Source organism: Pangasianodon hypophthalmus, chromosome 3 (assembly GCF_027358585.1).
Source record: "Pangasianodon hypophthalmus isolate fPanHyp1 chromosome 3, fPanHyp1.pri, whole genome shotgun sequence".
Lineage (NCBI taxonomy): Eukaryota > Metazoa > Chordata > Actinopteri > Siluriformes > Pangasiidae > Pangasianodon > Pangasianodon hypophthalmus.
In genome coordinates this window covers 20,802,170-20,826,577 of record NC_069712.1, presented here as the reverse complement: position 1 = coordinate 20,826,577, position 24,408 = coordinate 20,802,170, and the positions used below count along the sequence as shown (strand labels likewise).

The 24,408-nt window shown below is 37.1% G+C and overlaps 1 protein-coding gene and 1 long non-coding RNA gene across 5 annotated transcripts; both read left to right on the top strand.

The window, feature by feature from the left end:
• The first annotated feature begins 439 nt into the window (after nt 1-439).
• Nucleotides 440-5,508, top strand: LOC128318015 (uncharacterized). The gene is made up of 2 exons (XR_008301433.1): nt 440-3,605; nt 4,288-5,508. It is a non-coding gene; the product is annotated as an uncharacterized LOC128318015 (long non-coding RNA).
• A 1,731-nt stretch (nt 5,509-7,239) lies between these two features.
• sufu (suppressor of fused homolog (Drosophila)) lies at nt 7,240-24,003 on the top strand. Of its 4 annotated transcripts, none has more exons than XM_026937086.3 (13): nt 7,240-7,608; nt 7,973-8,107; nt 8,906-9,042; nt 10,655-10,797; nt 11,561-11,646; nt 11,980-12,052; nt 15,431-15,584; nt 15,768-15,870; nt 20,438-20,476; nt 21,468-21,602; nt 22,110-22,248; nt 22,331-22,399; nt 22,482-24,003. In XM_026937086.3, the coding sequence occupies exons 1-13, from the start codon at nt 7,457-7,459 to the stop codon at nt 22,569-22,571; spliced, it is 1,455 nt and encodes a 484-aa protein (XP_026792887.1). In that variant the 5' UTR covers nt 7,240-7,456; the 3' UTR covers nt 22,572-24,003. The 4 variants fall into 4 exon arrangements, with proteins under 4 accessions (XP_026792887.1, XP_026792880.1, XP_026792901.1 ...); XM_026937079.3 differs by having other exon boundaries at nt 7,241-7,608; nt 15,428-15,584; XM_026937100.3 differs by lacking the exon at nt 20,438-20,476 and having other exon boundaries at nt 7,241-7,608.
• Nucleotides 24,004-24,408: the final 405 nt, after the last annotated feature.

Below are 24,408 nucleotides of genomic sequence, written 5' to 3'. Positions count from 1 at the left end.
GCACTGTGAAACTGACCACTACAGAACAGAAAAACATTATTTACCATCACTAAATAAGCTTTCCCATGCTCTCAGTCTACCACATGGAACATCTTTCACCTGCTAACATGAGTGTGTGTTCATTAGGAGGTCTATACCACCAGAAATAAGTAAATGAAATATTATGAGAATAAAAAGCTGATTGAAGTGTTGAACTGTTGAAACTCTGAATGAAAATATTATGAGAATAAAAAGCTGATTGAAGTGTTGAACTGGTGAAACTTTGTTGCCAAACATGTGCATTTAATTTCTATTAAAAGTTCTAGGGAAAATAGATATTTCACAATTTATATATTTAAAAAAAAATTATATATGTATATATATATATATATATATATATATATATATATATATATAATGTGTGTGTGTGTGTGTGTGTGTGTGTGTGTAATTTTTGTTTTTTCTTGGCACATACTCAAATGATTTTTTTCTCATTTAAAAAATTACAAGCTGTCTATTCTATTTTATTCTCTAGTTAAAATGTGTAGCCTGGACCCTTATTCTGTTTTCATATGAGATATTATTTCAGCCAGCACGTGGTCCTCCTTTACTACCCTCATACTGCTTATAATAGCACAGCAGCCAGCTCATCTCTAATCTACCCTCTTCTTGCTATTACCCAGTACCTGGCGTTACACATCCGAGTCATTCAGCTCACGCCATTTCAGCCTCCAAATTCATCTGAAATGATGAAAAACAAGCAAAGAAGAAACACGAGAGATTTTTTTTTTAATCGAAAAGTGAAACAAATGTAATGGACATGGAAGATATGATGAAATAGGATATACTGCCATTGCCTACACTTATTGGCATGACAGAAAACTTGTGATCAAAAACTTGTGACTACAAATTAAATTGCGAAATATCTATTTTTCCCTAGAACTTTGAATAGAAATTAAATCCACATGTTTGGCAACAGAGTTTCACCAGTTCAACACTTCAGTCAAAATGCATTGTTATGGTACATTTAATGCAAGAAGCTTTTTATTCTCATAATATTTCATTTACTTATTTCTGGTGGTATAGACCTCCTAATGAACACACACTCATGTTAGCAGGTGAAAGATGTTCCATGTGGTAGACTGAGAGCATGGGAAAGCTTATTTAGTGATGGTAAATAATGTTTTTCTGTTCTGTAGTGGTCAGTTTCACAGTGCTGGTGATTTTCTAACCTGAAATGATGGGAATTCATCTGAGCAACAGAAAGACGAAAGACTACTGACCAGGTCAAATGTTTCGGTACTGGAAACATGAAGAATTATGGCAAACAAAGAAAAGAAAAATGGCAATAAACTGGGTATTCTTTTATTCGTAGGGAAAAATTTTGTTAAGAGTTGAAATGTTAGCCTTGAATCATGTTTGTTTGTGATGTGACTGTACTTTTTTTTTTCTTTTTAAGAAGTACAAATAAAAGTATACTATTTACATACAACCAAATTAACCAACATACACATAATACTTATTATGTATATGGACCAGGTATAACACTATAATGGTGTAGTGGAAGTAGTTTTGGTTGTGTAGGTTAAGGTATATTAGTATCTTATTTCTACACCTATAAACTACAGTCTTATTGTTTTAATGTAAAAGCATGAGCCCACCTTGGGTAGTTTCAAAAAAAAGGGAATTTTTTTTTTTTTTTTTTTTTACTGCTTAGTCATCCTTCTCAATGCAAAATCAAGGTTTTGAGAAAGAGACTGATATCAGACAGGGGTCAGCATCACAAACGAGGAAGGAAAATCCTCTCCGCACTCTTGGGTAACCCACACCCTTACGAACATATAGAGAATTTGAACATGGTGACTATTGGTTAAAGTGCAAGTAAAAAAAGAATGGGTGCTGTAAAGGTCTATCTCAGCGAGCATAGGGGAAAGGAAATGGGCTCAGTGACCTTTGCAGCCAATTTCCCCCGTGTTCAAACAGCAGCATGAAAGCCGTGTCTGTTTCTGAAGTCCTGTTCAAAATGTCAGTTGCAACTTATCCTACCAGAAGAAGGATTTTCTCTGAAAGTAGATTCCCTTATTGTTGCCCTGGGCTTTTAAGTCACTGCACATGGATAGCCTGACCCCCAGCTTCTTCTAATACTGTGCACTTTCTAAGAACTGGGTACAGGTTTCAGCTTCAAAAAGAAAAAGTCAAATTATGTAGAAAGACGTATGATGAAATTGTCTACACTTATTGGCATGACAAACTTGCGCGTCTTCCCGGATGACCAAACGGATATTAAGAAACATCCATTTTCATGACTTCTTATTGACTTCTTGTCAGAATGGTGATGTTCGAAATGACAGTAAATTACGTCAGTATTAGACCTTCTTGACTGTGTTACTTGCCCAAAGGAAAAAAAAAAAGGCATTGACTCTGGTTTATAGTCATATGTTTATTAATGGTATCAGCAGTATAGAAACATATAAAAGCAAGAAACATGCTGTGATGGAATATGAAGAACCTCAGTTTGGAATCCAAGCAGTTTTAATTGATTTATTTGGGACGGCAACAGCTATCAGATTATCATTCTCATAACATCTCTCTGGTCTCTGCTGGTCGTGGTAGAATAGTTAGCTTTTTATGGACACACATTTGACCTTAAATAGCACGAGGGAGAGGCATTTTCAGTGTGAGAAACGATGTCATATGACTGAAAATTAATCATATTCCATATTGCAATATTGGGTTCATTTCGAGAACACAGGAGTGTACACCAGTCATATCTCAACTGCAATTTCAAAGTCTAATCAATTATAAAGCACAATTTTGTAGGCTGAATTTGTGAATACTCCATGACTTCACCTTACAGTAAGTGTTAACATGGAAGTAGAGTGGGAAGGTGGAAGAACTGTATTCACGCTTTTAACACCACACCTCGGCATGATGCAACTTACATGTATTAATCAGCAGAAACTTCCATATGAGGAAACTTGAACTGATCATTCTTTTTTTTTTTCTCTACCGGAGCACTAACAGTAAACATGACTCTAAAAATGAGTGTTCGACATGTAGGATTTCCATTTCCTTTTTGGAAATACAAAAACAAACTTTCAGACTGTTAGTTTCTCTCTGCCTGTGCTGTGTCACCTATCCTCACATGGAACCACATTTTTGCAATAGGGGAATTCCTGGTTCCTACAGAGACAAGTAGTTTTTTTTTTCCCTCCCTCTCCCCTTTTCCCTTTTTTTGTTTTATGGGAACTGAGGGCTGAACCAGTGAGATATTTTTCCTCAGAAGCGCTGTGTATTGATTCATTACGAGGGGGCGGGAGACTCCCTCCCACTGCTTCCTTCTTACTGGGAAGTGACTGCCAGGCTTACCGTACTCACAGAGCATGAGTGAGTGAGTGTGTCCATGAGTGAGGCAGTAACACGGACGTTCATAAGTATTTAAGCTGAAGAATTTACAGTTTATATATAAGTCCTTGCATCTTTAATGGAGAGGATGGATGTGTTTTGGCTCTGGAAATTCATCAACTATGAGAAGTTGGTGGATACTGAAGCAGGAACGTTTCCCAGGAAGGAGACATATTAAGAGTGGTATGTCAGATTGGGATCATTTTTTCCCTCTCTCATAGGTGAGTATCAGGTACACAGAATTGTTATTTAGAAACAAAATATTAACAGGCTCTATGTGTTTAAGAGCTAAAAGAACTAAAGAGTATTGGAATTACTAGAGCGTAAAGAAATTTTTGTAAAATGGTCTTAAACAAATTTTCATAAATTGAACCTTAATTATTAAATTCTTTAATTGTACTTTTTCAACTGAATATTTAATGTTGGGATTTTTTTCCCCAATATTTCATGAATGGCATTTTATTTAATTTATTTATTTTTTTTTAAAAGTCATATGGCATGCTCTATACAATCAGCTGTAACATATATAACGCATTATATTCAGAGGTTTATGGGGGCTTTTGTTTGTATAATCATTAAGGCCGTTCAACTTGTTTTAGTCCGATTTAATGGAAAGTAAATTTCCTGAAACTCTTCAGGTGTGGCCAGAACTGAGGACATGAAGTGCAATGTGCCTGTCTCAGGAATTCAGTAATGATCAAACATTAAACAAATATGAGAATGAGATAACATTGAGAAAATAAACGTAGCTAAGTCCTTTCACTTGTTTTGGCATTTAGACGTTTATAGGACTAAGCAGTGATTATTAACAAGTTGAAAAGGCTTTACTTAGTGCTGATGAGCCTCTATGCTTTAAAACTCTTGAACTGTATTTGCCTGAACTCTTGTAATATCTGATTTCAGCTAATGTGGTTCCACTAATGGCTCTATAAAGCTGTGTCTTGGTGGAGCAGCCTCAAACTCATGGGCAGCCTCATGTAAGCAGCCTCAGCATCCAGTTTCCTATAGAATAGGAAACGTATAAGGCTCTTCTGAGCACTTGGCCCTGAGAACTGAATTCCATAGATGGTGGTCATGAGGAGCTCATCTATGGACTCAGTTCTTTTGGCAATGTGCTCTTTATCTACATAACAAGCCAACTGCTCTATAGATGGTGTATTTTTATGTTGATGAAAGTTGAAAAAAGAAATATTTTTTTCCCAGTCACTTAAAGTATCTTTGTTTTCTTTTAAATCTCTGTAAACATGAAATTCGAATATATTTTATAAGTAAAGAGCAAACCGTACATGTGCTGTTTCTTTTTCTTTTCTTTTTTTTATCTTATATGCACTACATGTGAGATATTCTCTGTGTTTATTTAGCAGCACGAGGGGGTGTGCTAATCAAATGGCTTTAGAAACATTTCCCCTTGACTTGTGTCACACCTTTTTATTCAGTTATTCAGTGTTCAGAAGATACTTAAAGGTTTATTGTAATACACACAGAAAATCATTCATACCAACTACTTTAAATGCTAGACTGTATGATGCTGAAGATAATTTCACATATGTATTGCATTCTATTATATGTATGTTATGTATGTATTATATCTACAATATGTAACATATATCATTGTATAATAAGTTTACAGTGATTCTATGTGAGTTAACGTATGAAAATGTGTGTCCACCCACACACTGACCACAAATATGCCTTATCTCCTGCTCCTGGTAAATGAGTCAGGATCATTCCATGGAAACTGAAAGTCATGGACACCCTACCAAGAACAATTACCAAGCACAACCACAGCTGATATCCATTACATTCTTACAAAAGTTGTCTGAAATAAAATAAACTGCAAACAATATAGTCACACAAATTGCGATAACACATAGTTTTGTCAGTTGTAGTAGATGAAAATGGCAATGATTAATCTGACCCAGGAAATCCAGGTGCATGCTGCTGTTAAAACTTGTATTTTGACAATAGAATCCTTTAGGCTGGGCTAAACAAAACAAAGATTTAAACATTAATGCAATAAACTTGGTACACACTTCTGAACTTTCATGCCACATGTACATTAGAGACTATGACGGCAAAATACAAATCTCCAAATAAAAATAAACTAATCTACTCCACATTCAATCACTTTCCTTTCTTTGTTTTCTTCTTTTCATTTTCTGCTTTGTCCTCAACGCGACAACCCTCAGTTTGTCGAACAAGCCTCTTCTCTACCCGGTACTCCTGCTCCCCAACCCGTGGTTCTCCACGCACCACAAATTCCCCTCTGTGATAAGTGATGTTCACAGCAGTGCTTGGGTAGGTGCCATATACCCGCCGCAGATCTTTTTTAACAAAATCCGGAAGCTCCTGGCTGGCGCCAAACACCCGCTCCAGCTTCCCCCAGCGTAGCTCACCTCTCAGGGTGAATCCTTCTGGCCATGATCCACTACTGGGTTCAGGATGGCTACCTGAAGGGTTTACCAGCACGTCTGGAAGGGGATGTGTATAGAGATGGTAATAATAGCAGTCCCAAGGTGTAGCTAGAAGAACTGGTGGAGGGCCATAGTAGTGGTGGTACTCTAGCTGTGTAATTTGGTTCTGAGAGCTTGTTTGTTGTGGTGAAAAGTAGATGGGATGTAGAAAGTGGCTGTGCTCTCCCTGGCAGATCTGACACTCTGGAACAATTGAGAACATGGTGCAGTTTTTGCTTGAAATGAATGCAATCAAGATTAATCCAGAGGAATGAATGGAAATATGAAAATGTGCAAAGATGGGCATACAAAAATGTACACTGGGTTACTATAATATTTTATCATTTTAGTAATTTTTTTTAATTGCACAGAAGGCCGTACACAATAGTTGAAGAGATGACCATCGACAATATGATTAAACAGGCCAAGCCCAGCTGCTTTAAATCACTCAACAGACTGTTGGATTTCAATATATCACCATTAAACTCATCAGGGAGTCAAAAAAAAAAAATGCCATTGTAGTTACCCATTTCCAAAGCCCTTGAAATGTTTCGGAATAAGTTATGTTTCATCTGTCAGCAGGCAGAAAGTCCATGAGTGGCTCATGTATCCAAGCACCAGGTAAACAAGCCTGGTGGTGAAGAGATAAATGAGTTGTACATCCTGGTTATGTCACAAACTGCACACTAGTGTACTGAATAGTATGCCAGCTGATTACACAGCCATAGGCAGCGTAGGCCTCCTATTATGACTTAAACCACATACACATTTGAGTGTTTTCCTGCTCTAACATGCCTGATTCAATCAGCTATTTAATAGCCCTTTCTGAGTTGAAGTGGGCTTGTTAGAACAAAAACAATAAATAAAAATAATAATTGTGTAGGACCAGGGGTAGGCCTAGCCCAGGACCCAAGTTGGGAACCTGTGACTTAGACAACTATTCATTATGGCACTATGAGATATAGGACATACTCCTTCTGTTGTTAATATCCTGCACAGTTCATGACTCTTCCTCAGAAATAATCCCTTCTGAAATTATTTTTATAAAAAGAGTTCATTTTAATAAAAAAGATATGTATCCAAATAATAATTACACTACATATATAAACAGTAGGTGGCGCCTATTTCTGTCAAAAGATAAACAGCTATAAAATCACACACATTACAGTACAAGAATGTTTAAAGTTCAGCAAGTGAAAACAGTGTTATTATTTCATTTCTTCTTATATGATTAGTTTTGAATAGCTTTGAATTTCTTCACTCATTAGGAAATATAAAAAAAAGAGAGAAATCTAATACATTTTATGTAATGGCAGAAGACCAGTCCGCCCACCCCATATACGCTGTCCAATCACAGTGCGTCTCTTTCAAGCAACGCCTGTTCTGATTGAACAGAACACGTGTCAGTCAAAGTAAGAGGCCACGCCTCCCGCTGACCCCGCAAACCCTGGGGGAGACGAGTGTTCAGGGTTTTTAAAAGATATATACGCTGGAATAAAGTTAACTTTTTGCGCGAGGATTATCACTTAAGAGGGTTGTTTTGTACTTTTGTGAAGGGAGCGTAGGATTTCGGTATTTTCGGAGGGCTTTTCCATTCTTTTCGGGTGTCGTGGTGAAGGATGGATGAGATGCGGCCTAGCGGCGGAGCGGCTGGCCACCTCGGGCTCGCCTCGCTCTTTCCGCCGGGTCTGCAGGCCATCTATGCGGAGTCCCGGCGCCTGTATCCCGATCAGCCAAACCCGCTACAAGTCACTGCCATCGTTAAGTACTGGTAAGCATTCCAGACATGCACATGCACATCTTACACACCTTGTTTAAACAGTGTGTAATGATATGAAATAAATATTCAAGTGGCATATTAACATGATGTAGAAATCTTTTGACTGTGGGTTAATAAAGGCTTGATGTAGCTGTAGAGCTAAACAGGGCGAGCAGTTACATCCGAAAATTGGATCAGATGTTTGGTTTAAATGTTCAGTCGTGTTTGGATGAAAATTGAAAAAAAAAAACTCCCACTACTTGTACTAGTGTAAGAAAAGGCTCTGTGCTGTTCAGAACATTGTTGATGGATGCAGCTAGCATTGCACACGGCTGTTTGGTTAGCCTTGTTTTACCCTTTCATTATGTAAACACAGGTTAGGGGGGCCAGATCCTCTGGACTACATAAGCATGTACAGGAACGTGGGATGTCCTGCTCTGGATGTCCAGGAACACTGGCACTATGTGAGTCTTGGCCTGAGTGATTTGTACGGAGACAACAGAGTTCATGAGTGAGTGTAACTACTTCATCTACCTTTCTATCATTTCCCCTGAATAATCTTTAATATACTTATTTTCTTTAAGAGTTGAATGGATTTTTGAATATTTCCTATCTGCTCTGTGTCCAGTCCTACCTTACACTTCATACTACATTTTAACCCTAAATTTAATACTATTTCATAATTTATTGGAGTAATTTCTGATTTAATTCATGAAACTTGTCGTACTCATCGGAATTCCTTTTCTGTTCGGTTTGAAGCTCAGTACACTGTGAAACAAGACTGTGTTAGTGCTCCTTTTTTACCTGGTTTAATTGTTTACATTTTCTTTGAAGATATGATGTTATCTGCGTTTTAAAGACATGCCACGTTTGGTTGCCTAAATCCGTTAAAACGTTTAGGTCCTTCATTTGTTTAATTTAGTTTATTAATTTATAAGTTACTTGTTTGTTCTTTAAACAGGTTGTATTTAACTTCTAGTATACTTTTGTTTTATATTAGTTTAGATTTAATTTAACCGAAACTGCTAAATGGTCAGAGTCAGTAAGATATTCATTATATTTTATAATATAAAACTCTAACTGATTTTGACACATAAATTCTATCTGTTCTGGTTCTAACTTCATCTACCCTCCTACAGTCATCATACAGTCTTTTGGTTTTTGCTCCCAGATAATGTTGTGTAACCATGTTTCTGGTTAAGCATGTTGTAAAAGTATATAGATATATGTTATCTTCTGTTTTATGTACTTTTATCACAAAACCTCATTGAGTCTGACTGTTTAAAATAAAATATTTTTGTTTTTACAGATTCACTGGTCCAGAAGGTCCAAGTGGATTTGGCTTCGAGCTTACATTTCGGCTGAAGAGGGAGCCCGGTGAGACGGCTCCCCCCACCTGGCCAGCTGAGCTTATGCAAGGTTTGGCTCGGTACGTCTTTCAATCAGGTACGAAACCGGTTTATCATATAAAGCTTAGCACTGCCTGCATCATTTCTTTATTTTCTTTGAAATGCTGCCAGTTCCAACTACATGCACCAAATCTGGGTGAATGAGAGCTAAATCATATGTCTTCTGAAACACGTATAGCCGGTCACCTTTGAAGGAAAGCTCAAAGAGATTTGAGTTTGTTGAGAAGCAAACCAAGTCATTCAAAATGGTTTGATGGAAAAATGCACCATACTAGATTAATATTTCTTACATTTTCTTTTCAAATTGTTTTCAATAGCAGGGAGAGGAACCAAGCGTCCTTAGCGTGCAAAGCCTTTAAAAGCTACCTAGAAGACATGATCACAAAAATATCAGTTCTGGGGGAAATTAAACAGATTCATTTTCACAGATTTATATTTCAGTTTCATTTGTTCTCAATTCACATCTGTGGAAATTACAGATTACCTGTGTTTTATTTTATTATGGCTGACCACTGCATTTCCTGTTCATTAATATTTAATAAAAAGCAATTTGGTTGGCTTTAAACACCCTGTTGGAGCCTGTGAGAGTAATTTCTGAACCTTATATACAAGATTGATCACTTGTGTTGTTCTATTACATTGGGGGAAGATGGAGAAAGTATAGTTCTCAGTCTTTTCTGAGGATGGAGTCACCTTATTCTTGGATGGGCTGTAACCTACTCCTTTATCATGGTATAATGTTATGTCCCTTCAATTTCTCAAGGAACATACTTACCATATTTTGGTTCCTTAATGAACAAATAAATCACACTTACCTTCACATTTATTGTTTAAATATGATGTTTTGCATTGCTTGTGTCGGGCGCTATTACCTCCTCCACGTATGCTGTGAAAGATCGAAATCACTGAGATCAGTTTTTTAATCCGCAAAGACCATCATGTTATCCAGTAGCAACCCAGAAGCCAGAATGTAAGCATCTTAATATATTTAAAAATAATATAGATAAGATGCTTACCAGTCATTATGTGGATAGAGACAATAGCGTGTTCTAATAATTGATGAAAATCGTTAAGTTATTATTGAATGTGATGACCTTAAGCAGTAGCCTTTATGGTTGAAGTTAGATTCATAGTGTTTGTAGTGCATGGACTATGTTGTCATTTGTGTTTCCCACCAGTACAAATACATTTTGACAATTTTTTGGCTGACACTTCCTTACATTAATTTGGTTGCTGACTGATCAGTGATAGCACCTTGGACGGCAAGAGCATTCAAGTAAAAAGTTGCAGAAATAAAGTCAAATTATGAGTACATAATATGTTATACTTTGTTGCTTCATGAAAAAGTGTTCCATGGCAAGGACAAACCACATACCTTAAGAAGAATTATAATCAGTATACTGGATCAACCTGCATAGTGCACGCTACTATCACCTAAATTCAAGGAAAAGCTTGATAAACCGTAAAGTTTAGGAATAGATAAGCATTGTGTTGTTCGTACTTGTCATACACTATGATAATATGCCATGTCCATATTACCTGTTTTATTGGCAATTTTTCTTGGAGCAATTTTGGATGAAATGTCTTGTGAGTAAAACGTTGAACCATATCTAAACCATTTAAATATGTTGTCCTTTTTTGGGATACAGAAAACACATTCTGCAGTGGTGACCACATTTCATGGCACAGCCCACTAGACAACAGCGAGTCCCGAATCCAGCACATGCTGCTCACAGAGGATCCCCAGATGCAACCTGTACAAACCCCCTTTGGGATGGTCAGCTTTCTTCAAGTATGGCACAACAAATATACATTGTCCTCTCATTGTTCTTGCATACTAGTGCTACTGCGTTATGTTTACAACTGTTCAGTACAGGAATGTGATGCAAAATAATTATATAAGCCTCCACCCAATTTTAGTATACTGTAATACCTTAACCCTTACCTGACCTCTTCTCCAAACTGGTTATCAGAAATGTGGTGATATTTTTCTTTTTGTATTACTTTAAACTTAACTTTTTACTGTGAGTCTAGTTAGCAAAGCTTATTCTCAGATCAGTTTGACATTTTCTTTTTCAGTGGTTTGGTTCCATGGTCTGATGGAACTAGTTATGTGTTTTGTGTGTTTTGCACAAGGAAGTATATTAATGTGGTCAGTTTGAACTAATACTGTATAATCTGTGTACAGTACATAGGGCAGATTTTCACCTTCTGTGAAATTGAGTATGGGATTAGTAAGGGATAATAAGTTGGGTTAAGAGTTTTTTTTTTTTTTTTAACCATCATCAGCTTAACATGACAAATGACCTTGCCGATGTTTCTTATAATCAAACAACCTACTTTATGGTTATTGCTGCTGGATATTTTTTTGATGTACCACAATCCATTCGTTTATTCATCTTCAGTAACCGTTTTATCCTGGCCAGAGAGGCAGCGAATCCACAGCCTATCCCAAAAGCACAAGGCGAGAATAAATACCCTGGAATGGACCAGTATGTTTTATGTAGATATTTTGTTGTAGAATTATTAATTGTGTTTTCTTTTGTGCGTTGAAGATCGTGGGGGTGTGCACGGAAGAGCTCCAGGCAGCACAGCAGTGGAATGGACAGGGCATTTTGGACCTGCTCCGTGGAGTGCGTGTGTGAGTATTCTCAAAAACCAGGCTCGGTGTAAAGTAAGGTCAAACCTTGTTTTTGAATGGGTACCGGATTAATGTGTTCTTAGGAGCAACACGCTCTACCAGCCCTGAAGTGTTGTTCCAGGCACTGTTATACCTTGCAGACAATTATGGAAGTATTAGAGTTGTTGCTGGGTAGTTTTCAGACTTCAGTGTTGTGTTTACAATGTTTTGTTTTGTTTTGTTTTTTTTCCCTCTTGTTAAATGGGTCACTGATACTGAGATGCTTTGTTTTACTCTCCTTTTTTCATTAACTGTGTGTAAATGGGCTTCTTCCGCCTCCTGCTATGTTTGCAGTGCTGGAGGTCCCTGGTTAATCACTGACATGAGGAGAGGGGAGACTATATTTGACATTGATCCTCACTTACAAGTAAGGCTTTATTTTGCAGTGCATTTTTCCTCTTTCTTCTTCTCCTTTGTTGCGTATTTCATAGTCGATGGTTGATTTAGGTTTTATAATGTGGAATATTCTTCTGAAATGAGAACACTTTAATGGCAAAGTAGTTGGACGATTTGGCAACCCTAAGAAAAAAAAAACTTACATAAAAACATAACATCATAACTAAAATATCATTTACGTGATGATGAATCAGATGTTTTGTTGTTTTTTTTCATTGGATCGTGAAGGGGCGGTTTATGGTCCCATGCTTGCTGCCTCTGATCACATGGACCTGAAACAACTAGGTTTCAGATCTGAACTCTCAGAGATCAAAGAATTTGTGGAATGGGTAATAGTAAAAGAAAATCATTTCAGTATGGTTGAATATAAAATGGAATTGAAAAAATGGTTCTTAAAATGGCAGTACAACCATACCATGCCCACAGGAGAGGCTCTGAACATACTTATTATTTTTTGCCAACAAATGAAATCAGAAAAAATATTACTATATACTACTAAATACTACTTATAATAGTTATACTACTAAATATACTATTGTATACTACTAAATACTGCTTAAAATGATTCTATTCAATCAACAAACACATCATCTGCATCTCATGTGTAGCCAGTCAGTTAATGGGGATGTGTAGAATTTGGTTGTTAGTAGGGATTGTCACACATTGGCACTGCCAGCAAGCATGACCTAAACAGTGCTATTAGTGTCTCAGTTTGGCATTTCAGTTCTAGCTGGTGTTAGAAGTACTCTCTGCATTAGGGCTGCACCTAACTGTTTTGATAGTTAGTTGCTTAGTTTGATTATTTTAAAAACGTACCCCCAGAAATACATATGTAAAAACATTTTATTCTGTAATTTCTGTGAACTAATACTACTACAGAGCTCTTAATTAGGCTTAATTAAATAATAGGTCACCAACACAATAGAACATTACTGACATTTATCAGATAGTCTGTTATCGCTCAAGAATATTGTCAACTGCTTATGTCAACCACCTTTTTTTTTTAAATCAGACACCCAAATTAGTGTAAGGTATTCTGTAAGGTTTTTCTGGTGTGCAGTTGTTTCAGTTGCTGTTTTGAGGATCTTACCTGCATTTCAAGTCCTGATTTGTTCATTTCCAAGCAGTCAAATTCAAAGTGAAGGACCCACTTTCTGTCTTCCTAACTGAAACACTCTGAAGCTGAATTAATTTCACTGTGTGGACCTACCCATTTTTTTTTAAGTGATCAAAAATATTGGAACATGTGACTGACAGGTGTTTCTTGTTGCCCAGGTGTGCCCTGTTGGATTGATTGTTTAAACGGTTAATAGCTCTGAACTTTTTTGGTTTGAGCATTGGGCTTCAACTGTGAAGACTTCATTTGTTGTTAAAATAAAAATCAGACAGCTCTCTATGGCAGAAAAGCAAGCCATTTTGAAGCTGAGAAACGAGGGAAAATCGAGCGGAGCCATTGCACAAGCATTGGGCATAGTCCAGAAAAAGAAAGACACCACTGGTGTACTAACAACCAGACATGGAACAGGTCAGCCAAGGAAAACAGCAGTTGATGACAAACATTGTGAGAACTGTGAAGAAAAACAACAGTCAGTGACATCACCAACGACCTCCACAGGGGTGAAGGTATCATAATCCACTGTTCGAAGAAGAGCAGAAATACAGAGGCCATACCACAAGGTGCAAACCACTCATCAGCAGTAAGAATCAGAGGGTCAGATTGGAATTTGCAAAGAAATACAGAGATGAGCCACAAAAGTTCTGGAACCAAGATTAACCTCTACCAAACTGACAAAACATGTACTCATGAGTCAGAAGGTACAAGCTCATCGGTCAAGCGCATTGATAGTGTCACGGAACGGGCTCGCTAATCTTTATTGATGATGTAACTATTGATGGTAGCAGCAGAACGAATTTAGAAATCTACAGAAACAGTCTGTGTGCCAATTTACAGAGAAATGCATCCTGTCTAATTGGGAGGAACTTCATCATGTAGCAAGACAATGACCCAAAACACACTGCCAAAACAACAAAGGACTTCATCAGGGGGAAAACTGGAAGGTTTTAGACTGGCCAAATCAATCACCAGACCTTAACTCAAATGAGCAGCATTTCACCTCCTGAAGAGGAGACTGAAGGGAGAAACCCCCAACAACTGAAAGAATCTGCACTACAAGCCTGGAAAAGCACCACAGAAGAAGAATGAAACGGTTTGATGTCGTCAGTGGGTTGCTGGATCGATAAGTTATTGCAAGCAAGAGACGTGCAACCAAATATTAAGTGTTAGTCTTACACTAAATGAAAGTAAATGTGTTCCAATACTTTTGCCCACCTAAAGCTTGGATGGTCTTTAAGTTATGTTAAGGTGTTTAACATATATAGATGTAAATATGAGGAATTGAAAGCTGAAATTCTGATCTATCGGCTCTCATTTTTGTTCTCAAACCAAAATGTCTTCAGTGTGTAGCCAAAACCAAAGAATTGCTGTTCCAATACTTTTGGAGGGGACTGGGTTGTGCATGTTAAACAATGTAGTGTTTATCAACACCACTCTTTCGAAAACGGGTTTAACTGCTTGTTACTTTTTTAACTAATTTATTCAAATGCCTTTGCTTGTGGCAACACTACTGCCCAACACTGCCATAATGCACATTCTGATTCACATAAATGCATTAATGTAGGATAATAATTATGAATAAACTGTGCAAACACAAAATAAAAGAAACACAGTGTAAATGAGTTTTAAGTGCTAAAACATTACTCTTGTAGTTTAATTATTCATTTCAGTTATTTTCAATTTTATTAACCAAAGTAGCACAAGATAATGGTTTCTGATAAGGAAGGAAAGATTGATGAATATGATCATAAATGTCTGACAAAGTAGGACAACTCAACAGAATACCTGGTGGTTAATAAGGTTCAGCCTGAGACATTGCACGTGTTTGCTACATTCGCTACAAAGGATTGATTACGAAGGAAAATTAATTATTCTCGCATTAAAACACAAGATATGTTATGATGCCAACACTGGAGTGTAATGTAAAGTGTTCCTGTACTTTGGAGGACTTTTGTCATCTTTCTCTTTTAATTTTCTCCATCATTTTCCACCAGATTGTTTTTTTTTTTTTTAAATCTAAATAAAGAGATGTTTTGAAGCTCTACACTGCATGCAGTAAATCAAACTGATTAGAAACTTAATACCCACCACAACTACCGCAATATTACAAAATTAGAGATGTTTGCATTAAACCTGCGTCAGTTTAGCTGTACACTTTTGTCCATGTCAACATGTCGGGCCATGTATATATGACCTGTTGTGTCATGTGTATGTGATTTTTTTCAATCCAAGCAGGAGAGGGTGGATAAAGGCATTGAAACAGACGGCTCTAACCTGAGCGGTGTCAGTGCCAAGTGTGCATGGGATGACCTGAGCCGACCTCCCGAGGATGAGGACGACAGCCGCAGCATCTGCATTGGATCACAGCCACGCAGGCTGTCTGAGAAAGGTGAGTGATTTAATATAGGGAAGTAATTATCACAATCTAAGAAATGATGAGAAACATATTTTACTGACCTGTAATTGTAATATAATCTTTTATTGCTTCTACTGCATCTTTTGTATTTGTCTAAATGACATCACACTTTTAAGAATGGTTAACAGGTTTATTTGTTTGTTTGTTTATATGCAGACACCGAACAGATCAGGGAAGCCCTGAGGAAAGGACTGGAGATTAACAGCAAGTCAGTCTTACCCCCCATTAACAGCCAGAGACACCATCAAGACCGGCCAGTGTAAGTAACTTTGGAATTATTAACACTGAAATTTGATAAACTTGTCCCAAATTTAGAATCCGTATACATCTGTTGATGTTGATGAGTTGTGTGAGGTATGGGTGAGGTATGGGTGAGGTGTGGGGGGTTGTTTAAATGTTCCCTCAGTGAAGATATCAGACTCATATAAAGGAAAGAAGGTGGCCTTGGGATAATCTGGTGGATGTGGCACCTTAATTTTGATTTCCACTTCTTGATTTGTGTACAGTGGAATTGTCAGGGGACTTTGCCCAGAGGTGATGTTCTGAGGAAAGATCTGTACAACTGAGTATCAAGACATAGATTGTATTATTTTAAAACAATCATTTATTATATGAATAATTTTATATTCAATTAAATATTTTCAGTATAAAATATCTCTTTGTTAAACTACCAGTCTTTACTGTATTCACTAAATTGTGTCCTGAAATTGAGATTAAATATTTTTTTTTAGTTTAATTTCCTCCTTATGTTGCCCAAATGTCTATTCATTGGTTATTAATAGATGTTTCTGATAGTGCCTGTTTAGTGCAATGTTTATATTGGCTATAATCTATAACTAACCAATTAGTTATAGAACACATTTCAAACCAAACATTTGATCATAAATCAGATGTATTGCTGCTAAAATGAGATGTTTTGCCCACACAAACCACAAATATCAGCGAAAATGAACATTCGGGAAGCAAATTGCTTATTTCATAACTGTGTGCTAGTGTTAGAATGAGCAAAAAACAATTTTGTCTCTTTGCTGTTGCTGTTATGTCAAAATGGCTGATATTCATAGTACTCATTCTCAAGTTAATTAAAATCCTTATATTATAATTAATGGGCTACTTGACAACATGGCTGCTGGCGTTTGCATGTTGATTTAAGCTAACCAGTGTGATACAAGTTTGAACCTGTTGCTTCTACATATTCCAAGATGTTGTTGCTTCTTCAGAAATTCCTTGTAGATTTACAGCAGAGTTGATGTTAGTCAGCTTTCATCACATGCCGGGTAAAGTATAAAGATTTCTGCCGTTAAGACTTATTAGAGAAGCCGCAAGGATGCCTCCGGGTGTGTTAATATCTTTGCTGAAATACAGCTTTTTCTTAGGGTAAAACATTCATTATAGTATCCAAATATCACTGCTTTCCAGTTTGGTATTTAGTTTTATTTTTTGGTGATGCACTAGCTACAATTCATTGCTAGTAGGATTAAGTTTCTTTCAGTTTCAAAGAAAAAATATTTGAATATTATATATGATATTTTCATTCATTATGATGGTTTGTGTGTTGTCATTTAAGTTGGTCAGATTTATTTATTTATTTATTTTTTGGTGAATCTGTTACTTTCATTGAAACACAAATAATGTAGATTAGCCATTTTACAATATTATTTACGATAATAATAGTAATGCTATGTAAAAGTTATATTAACCACAGTAGTGCTACAGGGTCCAAAAAGACATAATATTAACGTTCGCTGTGCTTTGTATTAGAAAACACTGAACAATGCCAGAAACTTGGAAATACTTGTTAAATTCTAAGATACAGTCAGGTCCATAAGTATTTGGACAGTGACACAATTTTTGTCTCTGTACACCACCACAATGGATTTGAAATGAATCAATCAAGATGTGATTGAAGTGTAGACTTTCAGCTTTCATTCAGGGGCTTTAACAAAAAATATTGCATTAACCATGTAGGAATTGCAGCCATTTTTCTTTTTTTTTTTTTTTTTTTTTTTCTTTTTTTTTTTTAAACATAGTCCCTTCATTTTCACAGGCTCAAAAGTAATTGGACAATTGACTGATAAGCAGTTTCATGGCCAGTTGTGGCCTGTTTCCTTGTTATTTCATAACAAATTAAGGAGATAAAAGGTCTGGAGTTGATTCCACGCGTTGAATTGCGTTTGGTAGCTGTTCATGGGAACTCTCACTATGCGGTCCAAAGAGGTGTCGATGCAAGTGCAGGAGGTCATCATTAGGCTGAAAAAACAGGCTTATCAGAGAGATAGCAGAAACTTTAGGAGTGGTCAAATCACCAGTTTGGTACATTCATAAAAAAGAAGGAATGCACTAGCGAGCTTTTGGCAACACCAAAAGGCCTGGAAGACCATGAAAGACAACTAATGTGGATGATCACAGAATTCTTTCCTTGGTGAAGAAAAACCCCTTTACAACATCTAGCCAAGTCAGAACACTCTTTAGGAGGTAGGCGTATCATTGTCAAAGTCTACAGTCAAGAGACTCCTTCATGAAAGTAAATACAGACAGATTACCTCAAGATGCAAACTACTGGTAACACTCAAGAACAGAAAGGTCAGATTAGACTTTGCTTTACAAAAAAAGAAAGAAAACTCTCTTTAAAAAGTTTGACCAGTTCTGATGCATGATTAACTTGTACCAGAATGATGGAAAGAGAAGACTAAGGGAAGGAAAGGAAGGGCTCATGATACAAAGCATACATCTTCATCTGTCAAACATGGTGGAGGAAGTGTTATGGCATGGGCATGTGTAGCTGCCAGTGGAACTGGGTCACTGGTGTTTATTGATGATGTGCCTGCTGATAGAAGTAGCAGGATGAAATCTGAAATGTATAGAGCTATACTTTGCACTTAGATTCAAATGCTGTAAAACTGATGGGACAGCTCTTCACACTACAGATGAATGACGCAAGACATAACACGAAAGCAACCCAAAAGCTTCTTAAGGCAAAAAAAATAATAATGTTCTTAAATGGCTGAGTCAGTCACCTGACCTAAACCCAATTGAGCTGCTTTTCACCTACTGAAGACAAAATTGAAGGCAGAAAGACCAACAAACAAGCAGCCACTGAAGGTCGGGTGCAGTAATGGCCTGGCGAAGCATCTCTTGGGAGGAAACTCAGCATTTGGTGATGTCCATGAGTTCCAGACTTCAGGCGGTCATTGACTGCAAAGGATTTCCATCTAAGTGTTAAATAATCTTTATATTTATAACTCTTAGTTTGTTTAATTACTTTTGAGCCTGTGAAAATGGAGGGAATGGCTGTTGAGGGTTAATGCAATATTTTTGTTAAACCCCTTGAATTAAAGTTGAAAGTCTACACTTCAATCACATCTTGATTGTTTTATTTCAAATCCCTTGTGGTGGTGTTCAGAGGTAATATTACGAAAATTGTTTCACTGTCCAAATACTTATGGACCCGACTGTAAGTGTAAATGTCTGCACAGTCTAAGTGAATTATAGGTGCTGCTTTTGGTTAGAGCATGACTCTTTAGGACTTGGGGAATAGCTGCATGTTACAGAAGTTAGTTATGAGAGGTTTTTATAAAATCTTGTTTGGTGTAGTGCTAGCAGAGTAGAGTGGTTTTCGTCTGATCATTTGTCTGATAAGCTTTCACTTCTGGCTGTCACTGCAAAGGCTGTGATGAATAGTTCTTCACGCCTTTTTTAATATCTGTTTGTTCTGTGTGTTGATGCTCCTTGTTGTTAGCTGAGGTGTTTGACAGTCTATTCTCATCTCATTGATCTCAATGCAGTCGTGCTCCGTTCAACACCTTACACAACAGGGGGTTGGGGTAACCGCAGCCTCCTATTGTGTTCTGCCCATCTTGTCCTGCTCACCTTGCCCCCTGGCCATAAGCAGAGCTTCTGCAGTGTCTTTCTTTAGCCATGCCAAGCATACATCTACTGCAGCAGAGTGTGTGTATGTTTGCCATTTAAAAAGCATAGTAGTTAGAATGATTTTAGTTTTTGCATTTTTTCCAAACACAGTTGGCATTGCCAGCAGGAACCACAAAAGTGAAGTTAATCTAATACATACTCTATAAGGGTGTTTTATACATATAATGTAATATATATATCCTGAATCTATGATAATATGTGGGTGAAAATACAAATATATCTAAATTTATTGTTTATACATTTTGGATTATACTTGAGCATTTGGTTCTGTTTGCATTAATCTGAAGATTACTTTGACGTTGTAGATATTTAGCTACTATAGCACGTGCGTGTTCAGATTTAGGATTGATTGTCAAACTGTTTCCATACCTGGTTCATAAAATGCTATAGAGCAGGTCTGTGGTGGTTGGCAATTCCGGATAGACTGATTTTCATTAATTTTATAATAACCTGAAAAAAATTTCAGTATGTGTACGTTTTACAGTCTTTGAAGCAAGAATAATCAAGAAAATTGATAGCTGAATGTTTAGTAGATTTTGAAATGCGGCAAAATACTCGAGTGCTGAATGCCTGATGGCAAAAAGCAGCTTTGGGTGAAAGAAGCTTTACAAGCATCAAAGACCTGCAGTAGGTAGAGTTGTTTCCCTCTGACATTCATTCAGAAAGCTTTACCTTTTTCACTGACTGACCAGATGTGACACCAACAATCAGACCTTTAATATAATAATGCTTTGTGAGGTGCTGAAAGCATTTCTTGCCCTGAAAAAATGGGGGAATGGTTGTCTCTGTTCTTAGTGGCTTTTACAAAATGGAAATTGATTTTCCTCTCGACAGTAATGGTAAATGCATTAATTTCTCTTCGCTGTGGTACAAATTTACCCCTAATTTCTCTTTAGACAATCAGTCGGACATTTGCAGAGCAAGCAGAACTCAAGGTAAGAGCCAAACAATAGAGAAAGTTTAAAAAAAAAAAAAAAAAATGCACTCCTGAACAAAATGTTCCCTAGTGGAGTTTTTCATTAATAAATGGTGCTATCTTCAATATCTGCAGGTTACATTTTGTTCCAAAAACAAAGGTACACACAGTGTAGTGGTCTGTGTGGCACAGTGTATATATACTGTGCCTTTGTCAGTTGAAATTATAAACAAAATATTTTAAATGATAAAGGGGCAGTTCTGTAGTAAGGCAGCGGTTCCCTTTGATTCTGCTTACCCTAAATCTGAATAATTAAACTCTACTCTGCGCTAAAGACGATGTCTGAATTACTTAGGGTAATGAATGGGCCGGTATGGCAGTGGCAGTTTCCCTACACCATGACACCTGAGGTGCTCTAAAGCTAGGTTACCTTGACTAACTGATGTTTAAAAACCAAAAGAACACAAATGTCCAAGCAGTGGGAACGGTTCACTTTTTCAAATGTAAAGTGCTCTATATGTAGCAATTTGATGTTTCTCATATTTGGTGATTATACTTTGCTTTATATCCAATGCAGCTTTAAGTTGTCATACAACATTTTATTTAACCTGGAAAGCACTTTTATCTTACAATTGGTTTACAATTGTGGTGAAGTAACTTTGATTTTATAATGAAATTAAAGCTGTTTACGTGAGCTGGACTGCTTCTAATGTGGTGCAACATATACAGCTATTTTCATAATCTATAAACTACATATGTGCAGTTTGGCATGCTGGCAGTGATTGACTTGCTTCCATGCAAATGTGTGAGTACTAATCACTTCACTTACGGGTAAGCAGAAAATAAGGGACTGTTGCTTTATGCCTAGGGATCTTTAGAGCAGTCTGTCTTTGTAGACAGCAGAAAATAGGAGCAAATTAAATATGCAAAATTATTCATTCCTTCTCCCTTCATCTCTCTCCCTCTCTCTGCTTTGCCCCTGCACACGCCCCTCCTTCCACCCTCATCAGAAGTCGTAAGGACAGTCTGGAAAGTGAGAGCTCATCTGCTATTGTTCCTCATGAGCTGGTGAGGACGCGACAGCTGGAGAGTGTGCACCTCAAGTTCAATCAGGAGTCTGGAACTCTGCTCCCACTGTGCCTTAGGTAATGTACAGACTTTCCAGTGTCTCCTGCAGGCATGCTTATTTTCCCACCTCACACGCACACTTGTGCCTGCCACACACACAGATATGAGTGCACAATAGTACCTCATTGCAGTACAGTACATTTGGGCCCTTCCTCATCCACTTGGGAGTGGCTGTTGTGCAGGGGAAATGCACTTATTATGCACTATTTATTTAATGTCCTGTTATTCTGAGAACAGATTTTCCTTTACCCATACAGTGTTCTAAAAATAGCATAGCTGTTAACATGTTACTGATGTCCTTAGCCAGCAAATCTTTTAGGCAGGTTCCAGCAAGCCCAAGTGTTGGCATTAAAAGGTTTTAGTATAAGATCCGAGTTTGAAGTGTAATCTCATTTTGTTTAGATGAAATCAAAGTTTTTTTTAAGCCTGAAGGTGATCCATGAGAATTTCATCTCTGTAGCAATCAAGACACTAGTGGCTGTCATTACTAAATGAGATTTTTCGCTCTTCTCTGTCTTCCATAGAGGTCGCCTCCTTCACGGGAGGCACTTCACATATAAAAGTATCAATGGTGACACGGCAATCACTTTTGTATCCACTGGAGTGGAGGGTGCCTTTGCAACAGAAGAGCACCCCTACGCTGCTCATGGGCCTTGGCTACAGGTAATGAATATCCGGTACCATGGTACATATCCGAATGGCATGCTCACTGAACAGTATAACGATGTACACTTCTCTTGTTTAGATCCTTCTCACTGAAGAGTTTGTGGAACACATGCTAGGCGACCTTCAGGATCTGAATATTCGTGACGAGGTGGGTAAGCACTGAATGCATAATGACCTGTTTTAAAAGGAATTTTTGAACCACTCTCCTTAAACACATCCCTGTTTTTCAGTCCAAGCTACCAAAGGAATACAGCTGGCCTGATAAGAAGCTGAAGATTTCTATCCTGCCAGATACAGTGTTTGACAGCCCGCTGCAATAAGACTGAGAAGCTGTGTCTCTCCCCACGTCTCTAGAGAAGTGCTGAGCTGCAGGGGCTCCATAGAGACTCGTGCTTATACACGGACTTTTAATGGACACGTAGACAGTTGACTCCCTCTCAGACAGCTGTTGGCACAAGACACTGAATATGCCTTTTTTCACTAAGTATTAACTCCATCATAGCATTTACACTTCAGATGTTTCTGCTGAATGCATTGTGTCCAAATACCCTCATACCCTTTATCTTCAAAAGTCTACCTGTGTGCCTGTAGAATGTGTATAGAAGATTTTTGAATATTTTTTTGAATATTCGATATGGTTGTACTGAAAAAGGGCTTTCTGCGTAGCTGTTTCTGGTGTGCATTAACCCAGACTGATATTTGCATCAGGTTGAAGAATGACTTGCCTACATCTAAACAACCATACCTATTGATTTTATGGGAGAACAAACAGGGAAGAGCTAATACGGTTAGATTTTTCCTTTTTCCTTTTTTTTTTTTTTTTGAGGTCAGAATATGATAATTATGCAGAAGAGGTTGGTTGAAACCATGTTTACACATTTTAAGGGATTGGGCATAGCAAATTCATAGCCCTGCCAAAAATCCTCAAACTTTTTCTGTGCCACAGGGAAGTACTGATGTAAATCTTGCTTTGAAAAGAAAAGCGTTATCTTAAACGTTCATGTTATGTGTAAAAAGATTGATTATGCCAAAGGTGTATCTCCTCAAAAATTTAATTATTTCAAGTGCAGAAAGATATACTGCCAATCCAAACGTGATGAATTTGTCTTGTCAATTATTAGTACCTTACTGCATTATTCAAAAACGTGTACATTCATCACTAAGTCTTGCTAAGAAATGTTTACTGGCTAAAGTAAACTTTTTACCAGCAAAACTATAACAAACTGCTTCTCATGAACTCAAGCTGTAATTAATGTACCTTTTATATCATGAGTTACTGAAGTGTTTAAATTGCTCTCGAATTAAATACACTAGTGCCTATTTAAACCTGTGATCAACACTATCATGATGCAAGTTGCTAATCTAAACCAAAGCCAGTATTTAATTTGCATTCTCATGTATTGGATGTAGTAGATCAAAAACCCATTTTATTATCATGTTTTTTTTCTTTCCCTTTGATTTCTTTAACCATTTAAAGTGCAATGGTTAACATTTCCACCCATCGTTCCTGTTACGTTCCATGTTATTTTATGGATGTAAGCTAAAAGGTGTTTGTGGGGACAGGAGTATGTTCACACACACTGCATTAGTTCCTTATTTACCAGAAATGCGAACTAAACCACAAGGTTTTTTTTTTTTTTTTTTTTTTTTTTTTAAAAGAGATGTGTTTATGTAGTGTATTGTCTTTTCTTCAAATCACTAAACTGCCTGTATTTCTTACCATTAATGTGCATTAAAGTTTATTTACATAAATATTGTATATTCATATTGGCATTTTAAACTACATTTGTGTGCTTAAAAAAAAACTAAACAAATAATAAGTCTACAGTCAAATTTGTAGATGTGCTATTTATCAAGCGCTCATTTGTATGCCAGACCTTTCCTTTCTCCAGGAGGGTCATGAACTCGCATATTGTGATTTCTTTGTAACCAATCCATGTTTCTGCACACAAGTGGTGTTTGTAGGGGGTGATCGCAGACATTCCCTGCCATACAAGAATGTAGTATAATTACAAGAAGAATTACTTTATGAAGGGAATATCAGAGAAGTGTTCAGGAAGTGTTAATGAAGATTGTCTCTACTATGTTGACTTTGTGTTGAAATAGCCACACCTTGACAATAGCATCAAATGCAAAGTAGTTGGGTTCGGCAGGATA

Excerpts from the sequence above, each read along its gene's own strand:
- sufu (XM_026937079.3), top strand. The coding sequence starts at position 7,457 with ATGGATGAGATGCGGCCTAGCGGCGGAGCGGCTGGCCACCTCGGGCTC. Across the intron at positions 8,108-8,905 it reads GGAGACAACAGAGTTCATGA|ATTCACTGGTCCAGAAGGTC; the intron begins GTGAGTGTAACT and ends TTGTTTTTACAG. Across the intron at positions 12,053-15,427 it reads ACATTGATCCTCACTTACAA|CAGGAGAGGGTGGATAAAGG; the intron begins GTAAGGCTTTAT and ends TTTCAATCCAAG.